This window comes from Zootoca vivipara, chromosome 8, assembly GCF_965207765.1.
Source record: "Zootoca vivipara chromosome 8, rZooViv2.hap1.1, whole genome shotgun sequence".
Classification (NCBI taxonomy): domain Eukaryota; kingdom Metazoa; phylum Chordata; class Lepidosauria; order Squamata; family Lacertidae; genus Zootoca; species Zootoca vivipara.
The window spans coordinates 86,937,151-86,956,044 of NC_142591.1; the positions used below are offsets into that span (position 1 = coordinate 86,937,151).

Here is an 18,894-nt window from a genome sequence, read left to right on the forward strand (position 1 = left end):
TGGTGCTCAGAACTGGACAATGGCAAAGTCATAGCTATCTGCAAACATACCACCAGAGACTGCCCAGCCTCTCCGCATCTACTGGGTTGTTCCTCCTGCAACCTCAATTTAACACCTAATTCAACCCAAATATTATTCCGCAACCCAAATATTATTCAGCAAGAGCCCCAAAGCGGAGGGTCGATGCAACGGGGTCTTCCTAAATCAATGTGGGGGCTTTGCTGAGAGTTGGGGGGGGGGTTTGCAGAGACCCTGCCTGACTCTATTTACAAGGCCAGAAAAGACTGTAGCTCAAAGAGAAATGTCCATTTTAGGAGGCAAACCCAGCCACCCTCAATTCCTCCTAGCTCTTGATAGGAGATGGGCGACATTTGGGAAAGGAAGTGGCAGGGGGGGGGCCACATTTGACCAAGCAAGCCAGTCTGTGGGGCCGCACTTCTCTGTCCCCCACCCCCTACCAGTTCCCCCATTGCTTTGGGATCTCCCCAGGGCCACGGCCAAGAACTCCTTGTGACAGTCAGTTTGCACACCCAGGAAGCATGTTTTCAGTTGCATGGAACATACAGAGACACTCAAACGCAGTATGTGAAATCCTAGGGTGAGTCACGCAGGATAGGCAGCCTGACCATGGGGGGGGGGGTGAGGGAGGCAGAAGGGGAAGGAAAGCAGCCAAGAACAGGGTCAGAAGTTGAACCCAAGCCACACCCTGCTCACTGCTCTTTATTGCCCTGCATTGCCCCTTGAGAAGAGGCCGGCTACTTTATTGGGGGCATGGAGCACAAGGAGGGGGGAAGCGGGCGGGCGGGGGGTCCAACTCTGCTCAGGGCGTGCCATCCTCTCAGCAACCTGTTTCTAGCCCAAACATATTTTGGGGGAGAAGCCCTCAGGGGTCAGCAAACTTTTGCAGCAGGGGGCCAAGTCCACTGTCCCTCAGACCTTGTGGGGGGGGCAGACTATTATGGGGTGGGGGGTGGGGGATGAACGAATTCCTATGCCCCACAAATAACCCCGGGGTGCATTTTCAATAAAAGCACACATTCTCCTCATATAAAAACACGCTGATTCCCGGACCATCCGCGGGCCGGATTGAGAAGGCGATTGGGCCGGATGCGGCCCCCGGGCCTTAGTTTGCCTATCCATGGGTTGGAGCGAAGGGGAAAACACATAAGCCCCCCCCGCGCGCGCGCCCCGTGAGTTTTTCCCTACCTCTCCCGCAAGGTAGTGTGAAGGGCAGCGCGATGCAGTGGGAGGGAGGGGGGAGGAGAGAGACCCCCAAAACCTCCCCAGGTACCTGGCAACAGGTGCATCCCTCCGCCTTCTCCCCCCCAACGCAGGTAAGGGCCGCTCTCGGGGTCCCGGGCCAGGGGGACCCCGTCGAAGACATCGCTTTCTTCCGCCTCCCCTCAAAGAGGAGGGGCAGCAGCGCCGCCCGCGGGCCCCCCAACGTCCCTGGGTGGGGGGCGCTGTCCTTGCCGCCCTTTAGAGCCCCCCAAGAGGGATGGGGAGACGGGGGGTCCCGAAGCCCCCACTGCCCCGCCCGCCGGGGGTCCCGCCCCGTCCAAAGGGCCACTGGGGCGGAGAGCAGCCTCCTCTCCCCCCCCCCGCGCCCACCCACCGAGGAGCCTGGATGGAGGGGGGCGTTTCTTGCGGGGAGGAGGGTGTCCTGCCACGGCGGCGACCCCTCCTCGGTTCTGGGGTGCGGGAGGTGCAGAGTTTACCTGAAGTCGCCGCCGGCGCCGTCGGGGGGGTGGGCGCCATCGCCGGCGCCCCTCCGCGAGTCTCCCCCTCCTGCGGGCGCCCCCGCCGCCACTCGCCGCCCGGCCGCTCCCCGCTCGCCCATCCCGCCGCTCGGCTCCTCCGGCCGCTGCTGCCGCTTCTCCTCCCGCGGAGCCCCGGCCGCCGCCGCCAGCAGCGCGTCCTCGCGCCCCGCCCCCTCGGAAGCGGCCTCCATGGCCCGCCGGCAAAACTTCGCCTCGCGGACGCCGTAACCCCGCGCGGAGCACCACGGGAAGTGTAGTCGCGGGACGAGGCGCCGCGAATCGGAGGCGGGCGGAGGGGAGGCGGGGCCTTTTGTCCTCCGGCGCCGCGCCGAGAGCATGCTGGGAGGCGCAGGGCTCTTTGAGTCGGATTGGAGGTGGCCGCGGGGGCTGATGGGAGGAGTAGTTCCCAGTAGAAGGTGAGGTAGCCGCCCGGCGGTTAACCCTTTCGGGGCATCCCTGCTGGAAGTTGCGCTGAAGCTGCTAATTCTGAAGAAGTGTGCATGCACGCGAAAGCTCATACCTATGACAAACTTAGTTGGTCTCTAAGGTGCTACTGTACTGGATAATGTGTAATGTGTGTGTTTGTGTGTGTGTGTGTGTGTATGTATGTATGTATATATGTATATGTATATGTATATGTATATATATATATATATATATATATATATATATATAGACTAAGTCAGACCAACACGGCTGAATCTAAATTAAAAAAATTCCTTCAGTAGCACCTTAAAGACCAATTAAGTTTTTATTTTGGTATGAGCTTTCGTATGCATGCACACTTCTGAATCTAATTCTATTAGATTCTAATTCTACGTCAGACCAACACACCTGAATCTAATTCTATTATTGTTGTTACATGTTTAGGGAAGTTTTTAATGACTGATGTTTTAATGTATTTTTAATCTTTTGTTGGAAGCCGCCCGGAGTGGCTTCTTCCCCCATCTCAATTTTTATCCTCACAACAACCATGTGAGGTAGGATCGGCTGAGAGAGGCAGTACCTGTTCCCCAAAGTCACCCAGTGAGCTTAATGGCTGAGAACTCAAACCACTGGCTAATCAGTTTTACTCAAGGTAGACCCACTGAGATCATTATGGATGAATCTAAGTGACTCAGATCCATCGATTTTAACAGGTCTACTATTAGGATGAGTAAAGTTGGGTACAACTTACACAAAACTGGTCTAATTTGCAATATATTTTAATGAAAAAATAAATGTATATATAAACGTACATGCTTACATTCCTTATCACATCCCCATCAAGGGCTGCAACACTTTTGCAATTTTGCAAAATCCTTTGCAAAACAATTATGTAGTATATCTAAGCAATCACTGTTGCATTTCCAACTTTGCTATCATTTGGGATCTGTACATAACATTTGTTATGCAACTTGCTTGGCCAATGGCCCCGAATGGCCCCGAATGGTTGATGTTCCACATAACTGGATGCCTGGATACTTTTTCGTAAGGCTTTGAAACGGAAGAGGCCTTTGGACCCTGGAAAGGTGAACCCTTTACACCCACAGGTACATCTCAGGTAAGGAGAATAATGTGTACATTCTGTGCGAGACAGGAGAGAGTCTGAAAGGATCTTGAGGTGTCCCTCAGTGGGGATCTGCTTTGAGGCAGCGGAGCTGATGTCTGAGTGTGGCTTCCCCAACCTATGCTCTGCTTGCATATTTGCAGATAAACCAACTGTTTCAAAATTCCACATGCCTGCTATACGGACCTCTCTTCCAAAAGGAAGCCAGCCTGGCCTTGGAACTTGTCATCACTCAGGGAAGTGCAGAGCACTTTTTATTGATGGGCAATAAAATAAAATCATTAGCAGATTTCTCGGGGGGCCAATGAAACATAGGAAGAGGCCTTATCCTGAGTCAGACCTTTGCTCCATCTAGCTCAGTATTGTCTACACCAGGCTTCCTCAACCTCGGCCCTCCAGATGTTTTGAGACTACAGTTTCCATCATCCCAGACCGCTGGTCCAGCGATTTCAGGTGCCCTTCCACTGAGCTACAGCTCTTTCTTATCAACACCTGCTGTGGCATGAGCCTGCTTATTGAGAAGTAAGTCTCATTCAGTTCAATGGGACTAAAGACACAAGCCTATGTCTACTCAGAAGTAAAACCTATTGGGTTCTATGGGGCTTACTCCCAGGTAAGTGGGATTAAGACTGCAGACTTACTCCCAAGTATGTGTGCATAGGTGAATAGTAGCCTTAAAGGGACCCAGGTGGCGCTGTGGGTTAAACCACAGAGTCTAGAGCTTGCTGATCAGAAGGTCGGCGGTTCGAATCCCTGCAACGGGGTGAGCTCCCGTTGCTCGGTCCCAGCTCCTGCCCACCTAGCAGTTCGAAAGCACATCAAAGTGCAAGTAGATAAATAGGTACTGCTCTGGTGGGAAGGTAAACGGCGTTTCTGTGCGCTGCTCTGGTTTGCCAGAAGCAGCTTTGTCATGCTGGCCACATGACCCGGAAGCTGTCTGCGGACAAACGCTGGCTCCCTCGGCCTATAGAGCGAGATGAGCGCCGCAACCCCAGAGTCGGACACGACTGGACCTGATGGTCAGGGGCCCCTTTACCTTTACCTTAGCCTTAAAGGCACAGGAGCCTTGCCCCAGAGGAGTGGGGCCCCTGCTGCCATAACTAAACCCATGAAGAAACAGCTCAATTTCCTCTCCCCAGCTCCAGTGAGGAAGCTGAGTGTGTTGCAAAGAAGGAAACAAGGACTGTGTGTTAATTTTCTGCATGAATGCAAACTCAAAAAATCCTTTGTGGTCACACAGTTGGGGGGGGGGGAGGAAATGAGAATGGTTGGGATCTGATGCTGGGGGTGGGGGAGTCCGTAAGCAGATAAAACAGGCAAGTTTTCAAGAAGCTGAGTGCATCTGAGCTTTTGAGAAATAGTGATGGTTACTCAAGAGTCAATTTGCAGAAAGAGGTTTTGACCTGAGCGCCTCACAACTGGAGGGGGCGGATTAGCCCACAACCTGAAAAAGAGAGAGAGAGAGAATGCACGTACTTATGTGCACCAAGAGAATCTTTAATAACAATTATGTATACAAAAAATAACTGGAGGGGTGGGGGAAGCAGGTGAATGCAGGTGTCCGTCTCAATGTCATGTCCTTAAAGGGGAATTGTGCCAATTAATTCCCTGTCTTCTTGCATTAAGATATTATTTCGATGCACATACACGAGGTAGTGATAACCAAGATTATTTGAGGGTCAAAGAAGCCTGACTGTGTGCATGTTTACTCAGAAATACATCACTGAGTTTGTTAGTTGTGGTACTGTATTTACAAGTGTAGGAGATGCCTGCAAATGTGACATGAACAACAACAACGATAATAATTTTATTGGCTTGCCCAAGCCGCTCTTGGTGGCTTCTAACATGTATAAAAACATAATAGAACACCAAACATTTAAAACTTCCTGAAATAATATGAATGCAGGCTGTACGGGTAACTCTCCAACGGTTTGACTTCACCCCCAAAAGTGCCCTTCTCCATTGCCTCCTGAGACAGATAGATGCCAGCCAGCCAAGGATTTTAGCCAGGAGATATTAGAGAAAAGTTTGGGAGCATTTGAGTTCTGAATATTGAGTCTAGAACAACACAAATTAATGGAATTGACAAGATTAAATATTTTTAAAGTATCATATAAAGGGTGGGGAGGAATCATTCAAACAACCACATAAAATACAGCAAGAATTCGGTTTCTCATTTGAAGGCCGGTAGACTCACAACTGATGATGATGGCCCAATTGCTGTCTCAGCCTAGAGACACAGCCTCACATCAATTCTGAGTGAGATAGGGAGGTGGCCTTTAATTAAACCCATAATTCAGACACACGTGCTCCCAGTTTGGGCCAAACCATGTCTGCCCATCCTGTAGCTAAGGGGGTTGGCACAAAAGGTGGAGCTGCTAGCCCTCAACTCCTAAAGGAAAAGCAGAACACAAATGAGAGCATTTTAAAATCAAAGATTCACGAGCTCCGTGATCTTTAGACAAGTTGGACACAGTTGCTGAAAATATTTGCGCAGGAGATCCGGATTGTGCATTGCTGTGCAATATATTATTTTCATTTATTAAATTTCTATATCTGAAGATCACAGGACAGTTTATAATATAAAAATACAGAAATGCATATGATAATAACAAACAAAAACAATAACCTTCCTCCAAACAGTCTAAAAGGTCACATCATGTTTGGGGATTAATGGCTTATTATATACTGTTTTGACTCCTCAGTTGATATACTGTAATTAGCAAATAAGAACATGACAAGAGCCCTCCTGGATCAGGCCAGTGGCCCTCCTAGTCCAGCACCCAGTTCTCACAGTGGCCAAAAGAACCTAGGAATCTAGATAGACTGCCTTTGCACCTGGAGGTTCCAGAAGAATGCAAGAGCCTGGCTGCAGGATCAGGCCAAAGGGGGGCCCATCTAGCCCAGCATCCTGTCCTCACAGTGGCTGAAGAGTTGCCGTGGGAAACCAGCAAGCAGGATTTGTGCACCTCTTCCATACTGCGGGTCCCTGGAACTTGTAGGGGCGACCTGGACCAGCTGTCATGGTTTGGGGTAGATCACTGGTCACCGCCTGGCTTGATGCAACCTACCCTCCAACATTTCTCAGATGAAAATAGGGATGCCCTAAATAAAATTAATAATAATTATAATACTGTAATAATGGAGATGTGGCCTTCAATAATTGTTGTTGTTGTTATCATTATTATCTTACTATTTATACCCCGCGTATCTGATTGGGTTGCCCCAGCCAGTCCGGGCTGCTTCCAACATATATAAAAACATCATAAAACATTTTTTTAAAAACCCTCCCTCTACAGCAGGGGTGGCCAACTCCCAAGAGACTGCGATCTGCTCTCAGAGTTAAAAACTGGCAGTGATCAGGTCAAAGTTGTTGAGCTTTTTTTAGGAAGGAAACCCCCTTTCTTTTAGGGAGGAGGAAAGCCTCGTTTTTAAGGGTTCAGGTCAAAGTTGTTGAGCTTTTGGGGGGGGGGAAGGAGAGAGAAAAGCAGGGCAAAAATGCTGAGCTTTTTTTTTAGGGGAGCCAGAGTTGTTGAGCCTCTTTGGGGGGAGCCAGTGGTTTACCAGTGATTTACCGCAGACGTCCAGTGATCTACCGGTAGATCCCCATCTACCTGTTGGACGTGCCTGCTCGCCATCCCCTCCAACATTCCTCCGGTGCAATAGGGACGCCCTAAGGAAAAGCGGGACATTCTGGGATGCAATCAGAAACCGGGACTAGTCTCTGGGAAAGAGGGGCCCTTGGAGGGTCCGCTGCTCCAAGGGCTCCAGATCCATCCCGGGGGACCCCCGCCCGGCCGCCTTCTCCCGCAACCGGGAGAGAACTACCAGTCCCGAGAGGCTTTGCGCGGCGAAGCGCCTCTCCCCGCCCCCCAGCTCGATGGACGGGGCAGGCGTCCAATGGGGCCTCCGAGCGCCGGCCGTTGCGCCAATGGGAGCGGCGGGAGGCGGGGATTCCTGCCGCCAGCTGGGCACTGGGCTGCGGGCGGACGGGACGATGAGTGGCCGGCGGCGGCGGCGGCGGAGTCCTGGGGGCGGCGGTGGAGGAGCCCCGGCAGGGGGAGGTGAGAGGGGCGCACGGAGACCCGATGGGCCGCTGCAGCCCGGGCACAGCTGGGTCTCCCCGTCCGGGCTGCTGCCCGGGATGGGCTGCCTTTTCAGGGAGGAAGGAGCTCGGCTTCCTTCTCCAGCCCCGACGGCTGCAAGCTCCCAGAGCAGGGAGCCCCGGGGGAGGCTCTAGGGCAGTGCCGGATTTACGTAGAAGCTAAACAAGCTCTAGCTTAGGGCCCCACTCTCTTGGGGGCCCCAAAAAAATTAAAAGGGAAAAAACCTGGATGTCTATTTCCAAAATATAAGATAATAAATAAATAATAAAAAAAACCTACATGCAGCAACAGTGGCAAATGGCTTTAGATACCTATTAGGTCCTCCTAGGTCCATAAATGACCATATAGCATCTATTCAACACAAAAAACAGACAACAATAGCTCAGGCACCCCCTGGCTCTCGGTGCTGCTCTCCCCAAGCATCTCCTAGCAACTGCTGAGTCAACCCAGACAAAAATATTCACCCAACCGTCCCACATTCTAGGGTTCAAAGAGGTTCCTGGGACAGGAGGCATTTCAAGGGCTTCTTTTTGGCTTTGGAAAGGGGCTTTCTCCTTGGCAAATACCAGGTGGCACGTGGGTTTTTAAACAATGAAGGAACCCTACATAACATCAAGTGGCAGCAATCCGAGCTGCTTCTGCCCCTGTTTCCTTGAAGGGCCTACCTGTGCCAAGAGGAGGAGGCTGGGCTCCCGTGTCCCATTGCTCTGCCTGATGGTCCTTGGCACAGGCTCCTCCTCCCTGGCATTTGCCCTGGGAAGCGCCAGGCCGCCCTCCAAAGAGGATCCATCCAGCCTGGGCAGGGGGCGGGCACCAAGGCCCTACCTGCAGCCTTTGGCACTGACCCCCCGTTATCCTCCCCCTCCTTTCCGCAGAGCCGCCGGGGTTGCAGAAGAAGCAGAAGCGACTGCTGATCCACCAGGCCCTGACCAGAGACCCTGTCGATGTTGAGGGACTCCGGGTGGCGGCGCTGAGCCAGGGTGGGCTCCTCACAGACGAGATCCGCCGGAAGGTGTGGCCCAAACTGCTGGGCGTGAACGTGTATAGCCTGCCGCCCAAGCCAGGTATGGCTTCCAGGACAGGAGAGGAGGAGAGGTGTGTCTCCTCAGACTGAGTGTAGCTCCTCAGACTGGGTGCCTGTCTAGGTCTTGAGAAACCTCCTGGGTTTTTTCTAGAATCATAGAATCATAGAATTGGAAGAGACCACAAGGGCCATCCAGTCCAACCCCCTGCCAAGCAGGAAACACCATCAAAGCATTCTTGACATATGCCTGTCAAGCCTCTGCTTAAAGACCTCCAAAGAAGGAGACTCCACCACACTCCTTGGTAGCAAATTCCACTGCCGAACAGCTCTTACTGTCAGGAAGTTCTTCCTAATGTTTAGGTGGAATCTTCTTTCTTGAAGTTTGAATCCATTGCTCCGTGTCCGCTTCTCTGGAGCAGCAGAAAACAATCTTTCTCCCTCCTCCATATGACATCCTTTAATATATTTTAACATAATAAAAAAATTCCTTCAGTAGCACCTTAAAGACCAACTAAGTTTATATTTTGGTATGAGCTTTCGTGTGCATGCACACTTCTTCAGATACACTTCAGATGTATCTGAAGAAGTGTGCATGCACACGAAAGCTCATACCAAAATATAAACTTAGTTGGTCTTTAAGGTGCTACTGAAGGAATTTTTTTATTTTGCTTCGACTCAGACCAACACGGCTACCTACCTGTAACTATATTTTATCATGGCTATCATATCACCCCTTAACCTTCTATTCTCCAGGCTAAACATACCCAGCTCCCTAAGCCGTTCCTCATAAGGCATAGTTTCCAGGCCTTTGACCATTTTGGTTGCCCTCTTCTGGACACGTTCCAGCTTGTCAGTATCCTTCTTGAACTGTGGTGCCCAGAACTGGACACAGTACTCCAGGTGAGGTCTGACCAGAGCAGAATACAGAGGTACTATTACTTCCCTTGATCTAGATGCTATACTCCTATTGATGCAGCCCAGAATTGCATTGGCTTTTTGAGCTGCTGCATCACACTACTGACTCATGTTAATTTTGTGGTCTACCAAGACTCCTAGATCCTTTTCACATGTACTGCTCTCAAGCCAGGTGTCACCCATCCTGTATTTGTGCCTTTCATTTTTTTTGCCCAAGTGTAGTACCTTACATTTCTCCTTGTTAAAATTCATCTTGTTTGCTTTGGCCCAGTTGTCTAATCTGTTAAGGTCATTTTGAAGTGTGATCCTGTCCTCTGGGGTATTAGCCACCCCTCCCAATTTGGTGTCGTCTGCAAATTTGCTCAGGATGCCCTCAAGCCCATCATCTAAGTCTTTGATAAAGATGTTGAATAAGACTGGGCCCAAGACTGGGCCCTGTGGCACCCCACTAGTCACTACTCTCCAGGATGAGGAGGAGCCATTGATGAGCACCCTTTGGATTCGGTCAGTAAGCCAGTTACAAATCCACTGAATGGTAGCATTGTCTAGCCCGCATTTTACTAGCTTCTTTACAAGAATATCATGGGGCACCTTGTCAAAGGCCTTGCTGAAATCAAGATAGGCTACATCCACAGCGTTCCCTTCATCTACCAGGCTTGTAATTCTGTCAAAAAATGAGATCAGATTAGTCTGACATGACTTATTTTTCAGAAACCCATGCTGACTTTTAGTGATCCCAGCGTTCCTTTCTAGGTGCTCACAGACTGTTTGCTTGATGATCTGCTCTAGAATCTTTCCTGGTATTGATGTCAGGCTTACTGGGCGGTAATTGTTTGGGTCCTCTCTTTCCCCCTTTTTGAAAATAGGGACAACATTTGCCCTCCTCCAGTCTGCTGGAACTTCGCCTGTTCTCCAGGAATTTTCAAAGATTATTGCCAGAGGTTCTGAAATCACCTCTGCCAGTTCTTTTAATACTCTTGGATGTAGTTCATCTGGCCCTGGAGACTTGAATACATCTAAACTAGCCAAGTGTTCTTGTACTACCTGGCTAGAATTCTAGAATTGCCCAAGGCTGCAAAATCCCAGCAGTGGTCAAACCCCTGGCAGGCCATAGTCTGTGGGCTGCATTTGCCTAAGTAGCCCAGCATGTTCCCGTTTTTACGATGCCATCTCCCAGAATCCCCAGTGTGGGAATGTTGTGGGTAGTAGGATTGATTTAATCCTTCCTCACTCATGCTAGCAGAGTACATTCCACAGTATATTGCAGGAAGCTAGTTGGTAGATTTGTTTGAATCTCTTTACTTAAGCAATCGAATATTGGATCCCTTCCAGTCGGGATTCAGGCCTCATCGTGGGACTGAAACTGCATTGGTCGCACTGGTTGGTCCTGTTCCCAATTCTGCAGAGCACCCAAGCAGTGTTATCAGAGGTGCTGGAGATCTTGTCATTCAGCGTTCTGACACGCCCTGGATTGGATGAAGGATAAGCCCTGTTCACACATCTATAGCTTGGCTTTCATTTTTTTCTAGAACCAGCGTGGCATAGTTTGCAGGCACAGTTGAGGTTAGCCTCCATCCATATGGGAACGTCTGCTGTGGAACTCCTTGCATGGTTCTTTTTCACTGTGCCATCCAAATCTGGTCTTCTCTTCTCTTGGTAGCTGTCAGGGGCTGGCTGGATGACCAGGAGTGGTAGTAGGCACCAGCCGGGGAACCCCCAAGAGAAACCTCAAAGGAGGAAGGCTCAGAGCCTGGGGATTGGTGGTGGGACACCAAGGGGGGGATCAGAGGGAGGAAGTCGGGGGAGGAATGGTTAGATGCTGAAGGGGCAACAGGCTTTTGTGAGCCAGGAGAGCCGGTTGCAGAGAGCAGTTCAGACTCAGAAACTGAAGCAGAGGAGGGAGGGAGGGAGGGAGGGAGGGAGGGGGCTGCAGAAGAATGGAGCGGGTCTGCCTTTCCTACTGTAGTAAGGCGGAGGAGGAGGAGACGGAGAGGGGGTAGAAGACCTCCAGGCTTCGCAACTGCTCCATAGGGTCAGATCCTGTCAGGAAAGGCTGCAGAATTGTATGCCGTTTTATTGAAGAAAGACTTTGCTTCTCTGCCCGACTCTGCTTACAATAATAAGAATAATAAATTTATTATTAATACCCTAGCCCTGACAGTAGCTGAGGCAGGAAGAGGATTCATGGCCCCCGTGGCCACCCTCAGGGGCCCTTATCCGTGTGCCCCCTGCCATCATGGGGCGGAGTCTTAGAGACATCTTGGTGCAGGGCATGCTGGGACATTTTCCACATGTGTGCATGTGGCGCAGCTGAAAATGGGGGCAGGGGATGAAAGTTGGCGCAATGTGCGAAGAGGTATTGGAAAGCATGCTGCCTGCTGCCTGGCAGGGGGCGCCCATGGCTGAGCCACCCCACCCACAGTCTGTTTCCTCACTTCTCCCCCAGGTCGGGAAGTGCGGCAGAACCACAAAGATTGCCACCAGGTCCTCCTGGATGTGCGCCGTTCCGTTCGCCGCTTTCCTCCAGGTGAGACGGGTCTCTTGCAGGGGAGGAAGGGGGGCAGCTTTGGGGGAGATGCCCATGGCAACAAGGAGGGCGATAATGGACTGTGTTTGCCACCGGCCACCCACCCCTGATCCCTGCGCAGGCATGCCTGAGGAGCAGCGGCAGGCCCTCCAGGAGCAGCTGACCGATGTCATCCTCCACGTGCTGAAGACCCACCCTGAGCTGCACTATTACCAGGGCTACCACGACATAGCTGTGACTCTCCTGCTAGTCTCTGGTGAGCGCATGGCCATTGCTCTGCTGGAGAGGTTGTCCATGCTTCATCTCAGGTATGTCACCTGGACTGGGCACAGGGACCAGCGCAGGGAAGTGGGGGCGGAGGAGGAGGAGGAGGAAGAAAATGCACCATTTGTTGAAAGCGGCAGCATTGAACGTGGCCCTCCCCAGCATCTATGTTCTTTCTAGGGACTTTATGGACCCCACTATGGACAGCACCAAGCACATCCTCAATTACCTCATGCCTATTCTGCAGCAAGAGAGCCCTCGACTCCATGACTTCATGCAAAGGTATCTTCTCTCTCCCCCCCCCCCCCGTGTCCCATGGTGGGTGGGTGTTTGTGCAATCAGATATAAGCAGGGAAGGGTGAAAGGTTAAAAATAAAATGGGGGCATTTGCAAAGCTATAGGTGAGCCAGTGTGGTGTAGTGGTTAAGAGCGGTAGACTCATGATCTGGGGAACTGGGTTCGCTTCCCCGCTCCTCCACATGCAGCTGCTGGGTGACCTTGGGCTAGTCCCACTTCTCTGAAGTCTCTCAGCCCCACTCACCTCACAGAGTGTTTGTTGTGGGGGAGGAAGGGAAAGGAGAATGTTAGCCGCTTTGAGACTCCTTCGGGTAGTGATAAAGCGGGATAGCAAATCCAAACTCTTCTTTCTTGGGTGTGAGGGCAGGTTCCAAAACGATGGAGACCAAGGACTTCTTAGTGGTGACTCCTTCTCTTTGCTTCTGCTTGCAGAGCCGAGGTGGGGACCATCTTCGCCCTGAGCTGGCTGATCACCTGGTACGGCCACGTCCTTGCCAACTTCCAGCACATCCTTCGCCTCTATGATTTCTTCCTGGCCTCCCACCCTCTCATGGCAGTTTACTTTGCCGCTGCGGTAAGTCAGACTGGAGGCACGATGGGCAGGAGCCGCTATGCCGCAGCAGAGGGAGCTTTCCTCTTTTGGAGGGGGTTTATCTTTGGTGCCCCCACCCACTTTCAGAGCTTTCTTATGGCTATTGGGTGTGGATGTGTCTTCGTGGCTGTGGCCAATAGTGGAGTTTAGCATTCCATTAGCATCCCGAGAGTTTAATCTTGTAAAAAAGCCTTTGCCAATCTAGTGCCCTCCAGATGCTAAGAGGCAGCATGATCAAAGTTTGTAAAATCATGCCTGGCATGGGGAAAGTGGACAGAAATAAAAGTTTTAAAAGTTTTTCCCCTGTTCTCCTGAAGGAGCGTATACCTGAAGGAGCGTCTCCTCCCCCATCGTTCTGCCCGGACACTGAGGTCCAGCGCCAAGGGCCTTCTGGCTGTTCCCTCGCTACAAGAAGTCAAGTTACAGGGAACCAGGCAGAGGGCCTTCTCAGTAGTGGCACCCGCCCTGTGGAATGCCCTCCCACCAGAGGTCAAAGAGAATAACAATTACCAGACCTTTAGAAGGCATCTCAAGGCAGCCCTGTTTAGGGAAGCTTTTAATGTCTGATGGATTTCTGTATTTCAATATTTTGCTGGGAGCCACCCAGAGTGGCTGGGGGAACCTGGCCAGATGGGCGGGGTATAAATAATATATTATTATTATTATTATTATTATTACCCTAGAACTCACGGACATCTCATGAAACTGAATGTTTGCAATATTATCTGGAATTTCCCCCAAAAACGTTACACAAATTCCTTCTGAAAGATTCTTTAAGCTCAGTATCCTACGCTGTGGCCAAGTTTTGTACCTTAGCTATTAAAAAACGTAAATCTCTTTTATTGAATATCATATTACAACAATTTGCCCTGCCCTCCGATGATGATATTGCTGCTACAGTTCTTAGTTAAATCTCTTATTCTTTTATGGTGTTTTTATCCCGCTGGACCTGTATTTTAAGTATTGTATATTCAATTAGTATATTGACTGTTAAAACCCCATATCAGCCGTTTTTATTGTTTATGTAGAGAATTATGCAGAATTTCTGGTTTAATATGCTGGCTGTTTGCCGTAATAAACATTGACTTGACTTGAAAGATTCAGGACAGATTATTTTTTTTAAAGGCTTATTCACACAGCACATAGTTAAACTATGGAACTCTCTCCCACATGAGGCAGGGGTGGCCACAAACCTAGATGGCTTTAAAAGAGGATGAGACAAATTCATGGAGGAGGAAGAGAGGGCTATGCGAGGAGTGAGGTTACAGGGAACCAGGCAGAGGGCCTTCTCGGTAGTGGCGCCTCCCCTGTGGAACGCCCTCCCAGCAGATGTCAAGGCAATAGGCAATTATTTTGCTTTTAGAAGACAACTGAAGACGGCCCTGTTTAGGGAAGTTTTTAATGTTTGATGCTGTACTATTTTTAATATTCGGTTGGAAGCCGCCCAGAGTGGCTGGGGAAACCCAGCCAGATGGGCGGGGTATAAATATTATTATTATTATTATTATTATTATTATTCCCATTCCTGGAAATCCCAGGAGGGGAGAGTTGCTCTGGTGCTCATGTCCTCTTTGTGGCTTTTCCACAGGCCTCTAGTGGGCCACTGTGAGCACGGGATGCTGGGCGAGACTGGCCACTGGCCACTGGCCGGACCCAGCAGCTGCTCTTCCTAGGCTCACCAGTCCCCTCTTTCTTTCTCCCTTCTCTCCCACCCGTCTAGGTTGTCCTCTTCCGCGAAGAGGAGGTGCTGGCCTGTGACTGTGACATGCCCAGCATCCACCAGCTCCTGTCCCAGATCCCTCAGGACCTGCCTTACGAGACCCTCATCGTCCGTGCCCACCAGCTTTTCCAGCGTCTCCCCCACGCCGAGCTGGCCAAGCAGGCAGCGCTTCAGCTCCAGAAGAGGTGAGAGAGGCCAGGGGAGGGGAGGGGAGGGGATGGGAGGGGAGGAAGTGTGATCCTGGGTTCCTCTCCCAGGAGGTGTGGGGTGGGCTCTGTTCTGCTTGTCGAAGGTCCTGGTCTTTGCAGCGTCCATCGTCCCCTCAACAGAGCCACTAAGGGAGAGGGGAGAGGGCTGGTCTTCTCCAAAGCTTTCTAAGTTTTTTTTAAAAAAAACACACAGAGAATCCCATGGAAGTCAGAGGTGAAAAGTACAAGAGCCAGTGTGGGAATGTTGAGGGTGGCAGGAGAGGATATATGTATTATTAATATCCTTCCTAACTTGCACTAGCAAGTTCCTTTACTTAGCAGAGTTTCATTCCCCTTTTTGTTGTCGTTTAGTCGTGTCCGACTCTTCGTGACCCCATGGACCAGAGCACGCCAGGCACTCCTGTCTTGCACTGCCTCCTGCAGTTTGGTCAAACTCATGTTCGTAGCTTCGAGAAACACTGTCCAACCATCTCGTCCTTTGTCGTCCCCTTCTCCTTGTGCCCTCAATCTTTCCCAACATCAGGGTCTTTTCCAAGGATTCTTCTCTTCTCATGAGGTGGCCAAAGTATTGGAGCCTCAGCTTCAGGATCTGTCCTTCCAGTGAGCACTCAGGGCTGATTTCCTTCAGAATGGATAGGTTTGATCTTCTTGCAGTCCATTGGACTCTCAAGAGTCTCCTCCAGCACCATAATTCAAAAGCATCAGCGATCAGCCTTCTTTATGTTCCAGCTCTCACTTCCATACATCAATACATTATTCCCCTTTTTACGCAGCAGAAAACTGGTTGCAAACTTGTGTGAGTTTCTTAAGACAAAAAGAAATGTGTCCTAACGTGTTCCTGGTGAGACCCTCTTTAAATCCCTCCTAAAGGAATAAAGACACCACAGTCTTCTTCATAAGTAACAAAAGTTAGCTTTACTCGCAATCGGGCAGAGCACAGTGTGATTCCTGAAGGCAGGCTCAAGGCTTCAAGTCACAAGCCTAGACAAACAGGTTTACCCCGTATGGGAGATAACCAGGGGAACTGCTTGGCTGGCAGCCAGCAGTTCAGTCCTTGAAATTGAAAGAGGCGGCAGTGTGACTGGACCTTTTGTTAGGTCAGGTAAGGTCACACCCACCCACTAGTCACTTGAAAGGAAGGATGTTCCAGGCCAGGAGGAACAGGAAGTTGACCAAACATTCCCTTGCATGTCCACTCTAGCAAAACAAGGAATGTTTTGCTTGACTGCTCCCGGTGGATTACATCCCACAGCCAGGAGGTTTGTCTGGTTCCCTAACTGACCCATTTTCTGCCCCTCTCTTTTCCACCCCTCCCAGCATCAGCATTGGCACTTTCTCAGCCTTCCAGCAGGCTGCTTCCTGCCAACGCCCAGACGCGATCCTGCGCCAGCAGCAGCAGCAGCGACACTTGACCACCAGCAAGGCAGAGGAGGCAGCCGAGCACAGCCCTTTGGTGAAGGCCGCGGTCTGGGGCATCACAGCCACGCTGGGGGCCGCGGCACTGGCCGTCACGCAGACCGCCCTGGAGTGGACTCCCGAGTTCCTCCTGCAGCTCTTCTGACCTGGAGCGCAAGACATTGCGCCCAGTGGAACTGGAGGGCCGCCTCTTGGGGGCGCCCTAGCTCTGGAGTCCCTGCACTGAGCAAAGGGATCAACTCAAAGGCCACCCAACTCTATGATTCTGATCCAAAGACTCCTGATTCCCTGGAATGCTCTGCAGGGCAAGGGGCAGACAAAACGCAAGCCAGGGGCGAGTGAAAACCACCGGCCAGCTTGCATGCACTTGCTAACAGCTCCGATTCCCCGCAGAGATGCCGTGAGTGTTGCAGCGCCTGGGGAGGCTGCCCATGTGCCAAGGAGCTGGCGAGAGCTCGACCCCTCGGCTCACCACTGCCGTTCCCCTTCCCTGCATGAGGGCTGGGGTCTCCACCTTTGTGCAGCCAGTAATGGCTTCTCCTTGAACAGTCACAGGGAGGCTCCGGGCTTCCTTGCCCCAAAGCTGCATTGCCATAGGCAACACATTCAGGGATTGGCGTCTTGAGTTGGCATAGCAGAGGTCAAATTGCACCTGACCCAGGGCAGAGAGGCATGGCTGAGGATTAGAGTTTCAGTTTCAGTCCCTGGCGTTCTCCAGGAAGGGTGGGGTTCCTGGGAAAGATCCCCCGTTTGAAACTCCAGAGATCCACTGTCAGCCCACTGAGCTATAGATGGGCCAGCGTCTAACGTGGAACGAGGCAGCCTCCTGTTCATATCTGAAGTGGCCTGAAAGCAATCGTTGCCTCTGCTTTGGGGTCTGGTGCCTGCTAAGTCTGCAAAGCCCTGCCGTCACCTCGGCATTTCTGGGGTCCCCTCTCTCCCCAGACGGAGAACAGCACGAGAGCCTTGAGGCGAGGGTTCCTCAAACCTTGGGTGCTGCTACCAACATGCTGATCGTATATGTATACAGGCTCAAGGCAAAAATCCCAAACCTAAAGGGATATTTACTCTGACCAATGCAGAGCCCAATGGCCATTTTAAGCAGTGAGACTATCCATGTTTTCAACTCACCTGAAACAGGGTGGAGCTGGATGGGCTCACACAGGCGGCACCACTAGGAGAGAGTTTGCAGAGTCCCATTATAAATGGTTTATTTTCTAGGAAGTGGAGGAACACAGGCACAGCCGTTAAACCCAAATGAACAGTAGGGAGAGATCTGCCTGGAATATGCTTTGAATTCTTGGTTGCCGTTGGAGGGGGAGTGCTCTGTAGGCACCTTCGTTCCATGCCTGGATTTCAAGAGAGTCCAATGGGGGCTCCTGTGCAGGGGGGGGCCTCTCATTTCCCGCCTTGGGCTCCCGGCCGCCTGCCTTGACTTTCACGCACAAGAAATCTGGCCGCAGCTCCTTGTATACAGGGCCAGCCGTTCCATGAGGCAGAGTGAGGCAGCTGCCTCTGGCGGCAGATTCTGAGGAGTGGGAAGTAGCCAGAGCTGTGTGCTGTCTGCCCTGGGGCGCAGAGGGCGGCTCTGTTCTGTCACCAGGGCTGAAGTAGAGTCAGCTCCTACTCTAGTCAGATTTTGTGCCCAGAATAGGGAATGCCTTGTCTTGTCCTTTGCCTTTTCGTCATCTGGGTGGTGGCAGCCTCTCCCCCCCCCATTTGCCAAATGGACCAGACGATGTGAGTAAAAACCGTGTGTGTGCATTTATTTATTTTATATTTGTATCCTGCTTTCCTCTGCTAGCAGACCCCAAATGGGACTGCCTCCCCCCTGTCGAAGTGCTGCTCTGATCGCTCCTGTCCCCGTTGAAGGTCCAGCTTCTCCCTTTACAGTTGTGGACTAGAAAGGCACACACGAAGTGGGAGTCCCGGTCCCCCCGCTGACCCCCCTACTCAGTCACACGACTTGCCTTGAAGGGGAGAACAAGGAAACACAGACTGTGTTGGGTTCAATGAGACTTTGCTGAAAGCAAAGGAAAGCTTTATAAAATAAATGCTTTTGACTTTTTTTTTGTTGGCCTGTGTTTCTGATGAACAATCCCTGGGCCCCTCTCTTCCTTGTAACATAAGAGCATAAGAGGAGTCCTGCCAGATCAGGCCCCTTGCCCATCTAGTCCAGGGCCCAGCTTTCTCAGTTGCCTGCGGGAAGCCTGCAAGCAGGATCTGAGCCCAAGAGCCCTCTCCCCTCCTGTAGCTTCTGGCATCTGGTATTCGGAAGCATAGCGATGGTGGCTAATAGCCGTCGGTTGCCCTCTTCGCTGTGAATTTGCCTACTTGCGGAGAGGATTGCCGTTGCACTCAGCTCCCTCTTCTGTGGTCTTCTCAGAAGAGACAATTTGCCAGTCACTGTGAGAACAGGATCCAGCTATGGCAGGGCTTCCCAAACTTGGGTCTTCAGCTGTTTTATGCACTACAACCCCCATCATAGAATCATAGAATCACAGAGTTGGAAGAG

General features: G+C 51.3%; 2 protein-coding genes across 2 annotated transcripts in view; one reads left to right on the plus strand and one right to left on the minus strand.

Annotated features, from left to right (window-relative positions):
• DGAT1 (diacylglycerol O-acyltransferase 1) overlaps window positions 1–1,989 on the minus strand; it is a 28,770-nt gene extending 26,781 nt beyond the window's left edge. The window contains exon 1 of the mRNA XM_035124467.3: window positions 1,719–1,989. Coding sequence (XP_034980358.2) covers window positions 1,719–1,951 — 233 coding nt within the window. The 5' untranslated portion in view covers window positions 1,952–1,989. The remainder of the gene's footprint in view (window positions 1–1,718) is intronic.
• A 5,266-nt stretch (window positions 1,990–7,255) lies between these two features.
• LOC118089699 (TBC1 domain family member 20) lies at window positions 7,256–18,447 on the plus strand. Its single transcript, XM_035124468.3, has 8 exons — window positions 7,256–7,373; window positions 8,291–8,479; window positions 11,801–11,881; window positions 12,003–12,189; window positions 12,326–12,427; window positions 12,875–13,016; window positions 14,755–14,939; window positions 16,281–18,447. The coding sequence occupies exons 1-8, from the start codon at window positions 7,307–7,309 to the stop codon at window positions 16,522–16,524; spliced, it is 1,197 nt and encodes a 398-aa protein (XP_034980359.3). The 5' UTR covers window positions 7,256–7,306; the 3' UTR covers window positions 16,525–18,447.
• The last annotated feature ends 447 nt before the right edge of the window (window positions 18,448–18,894 follow it).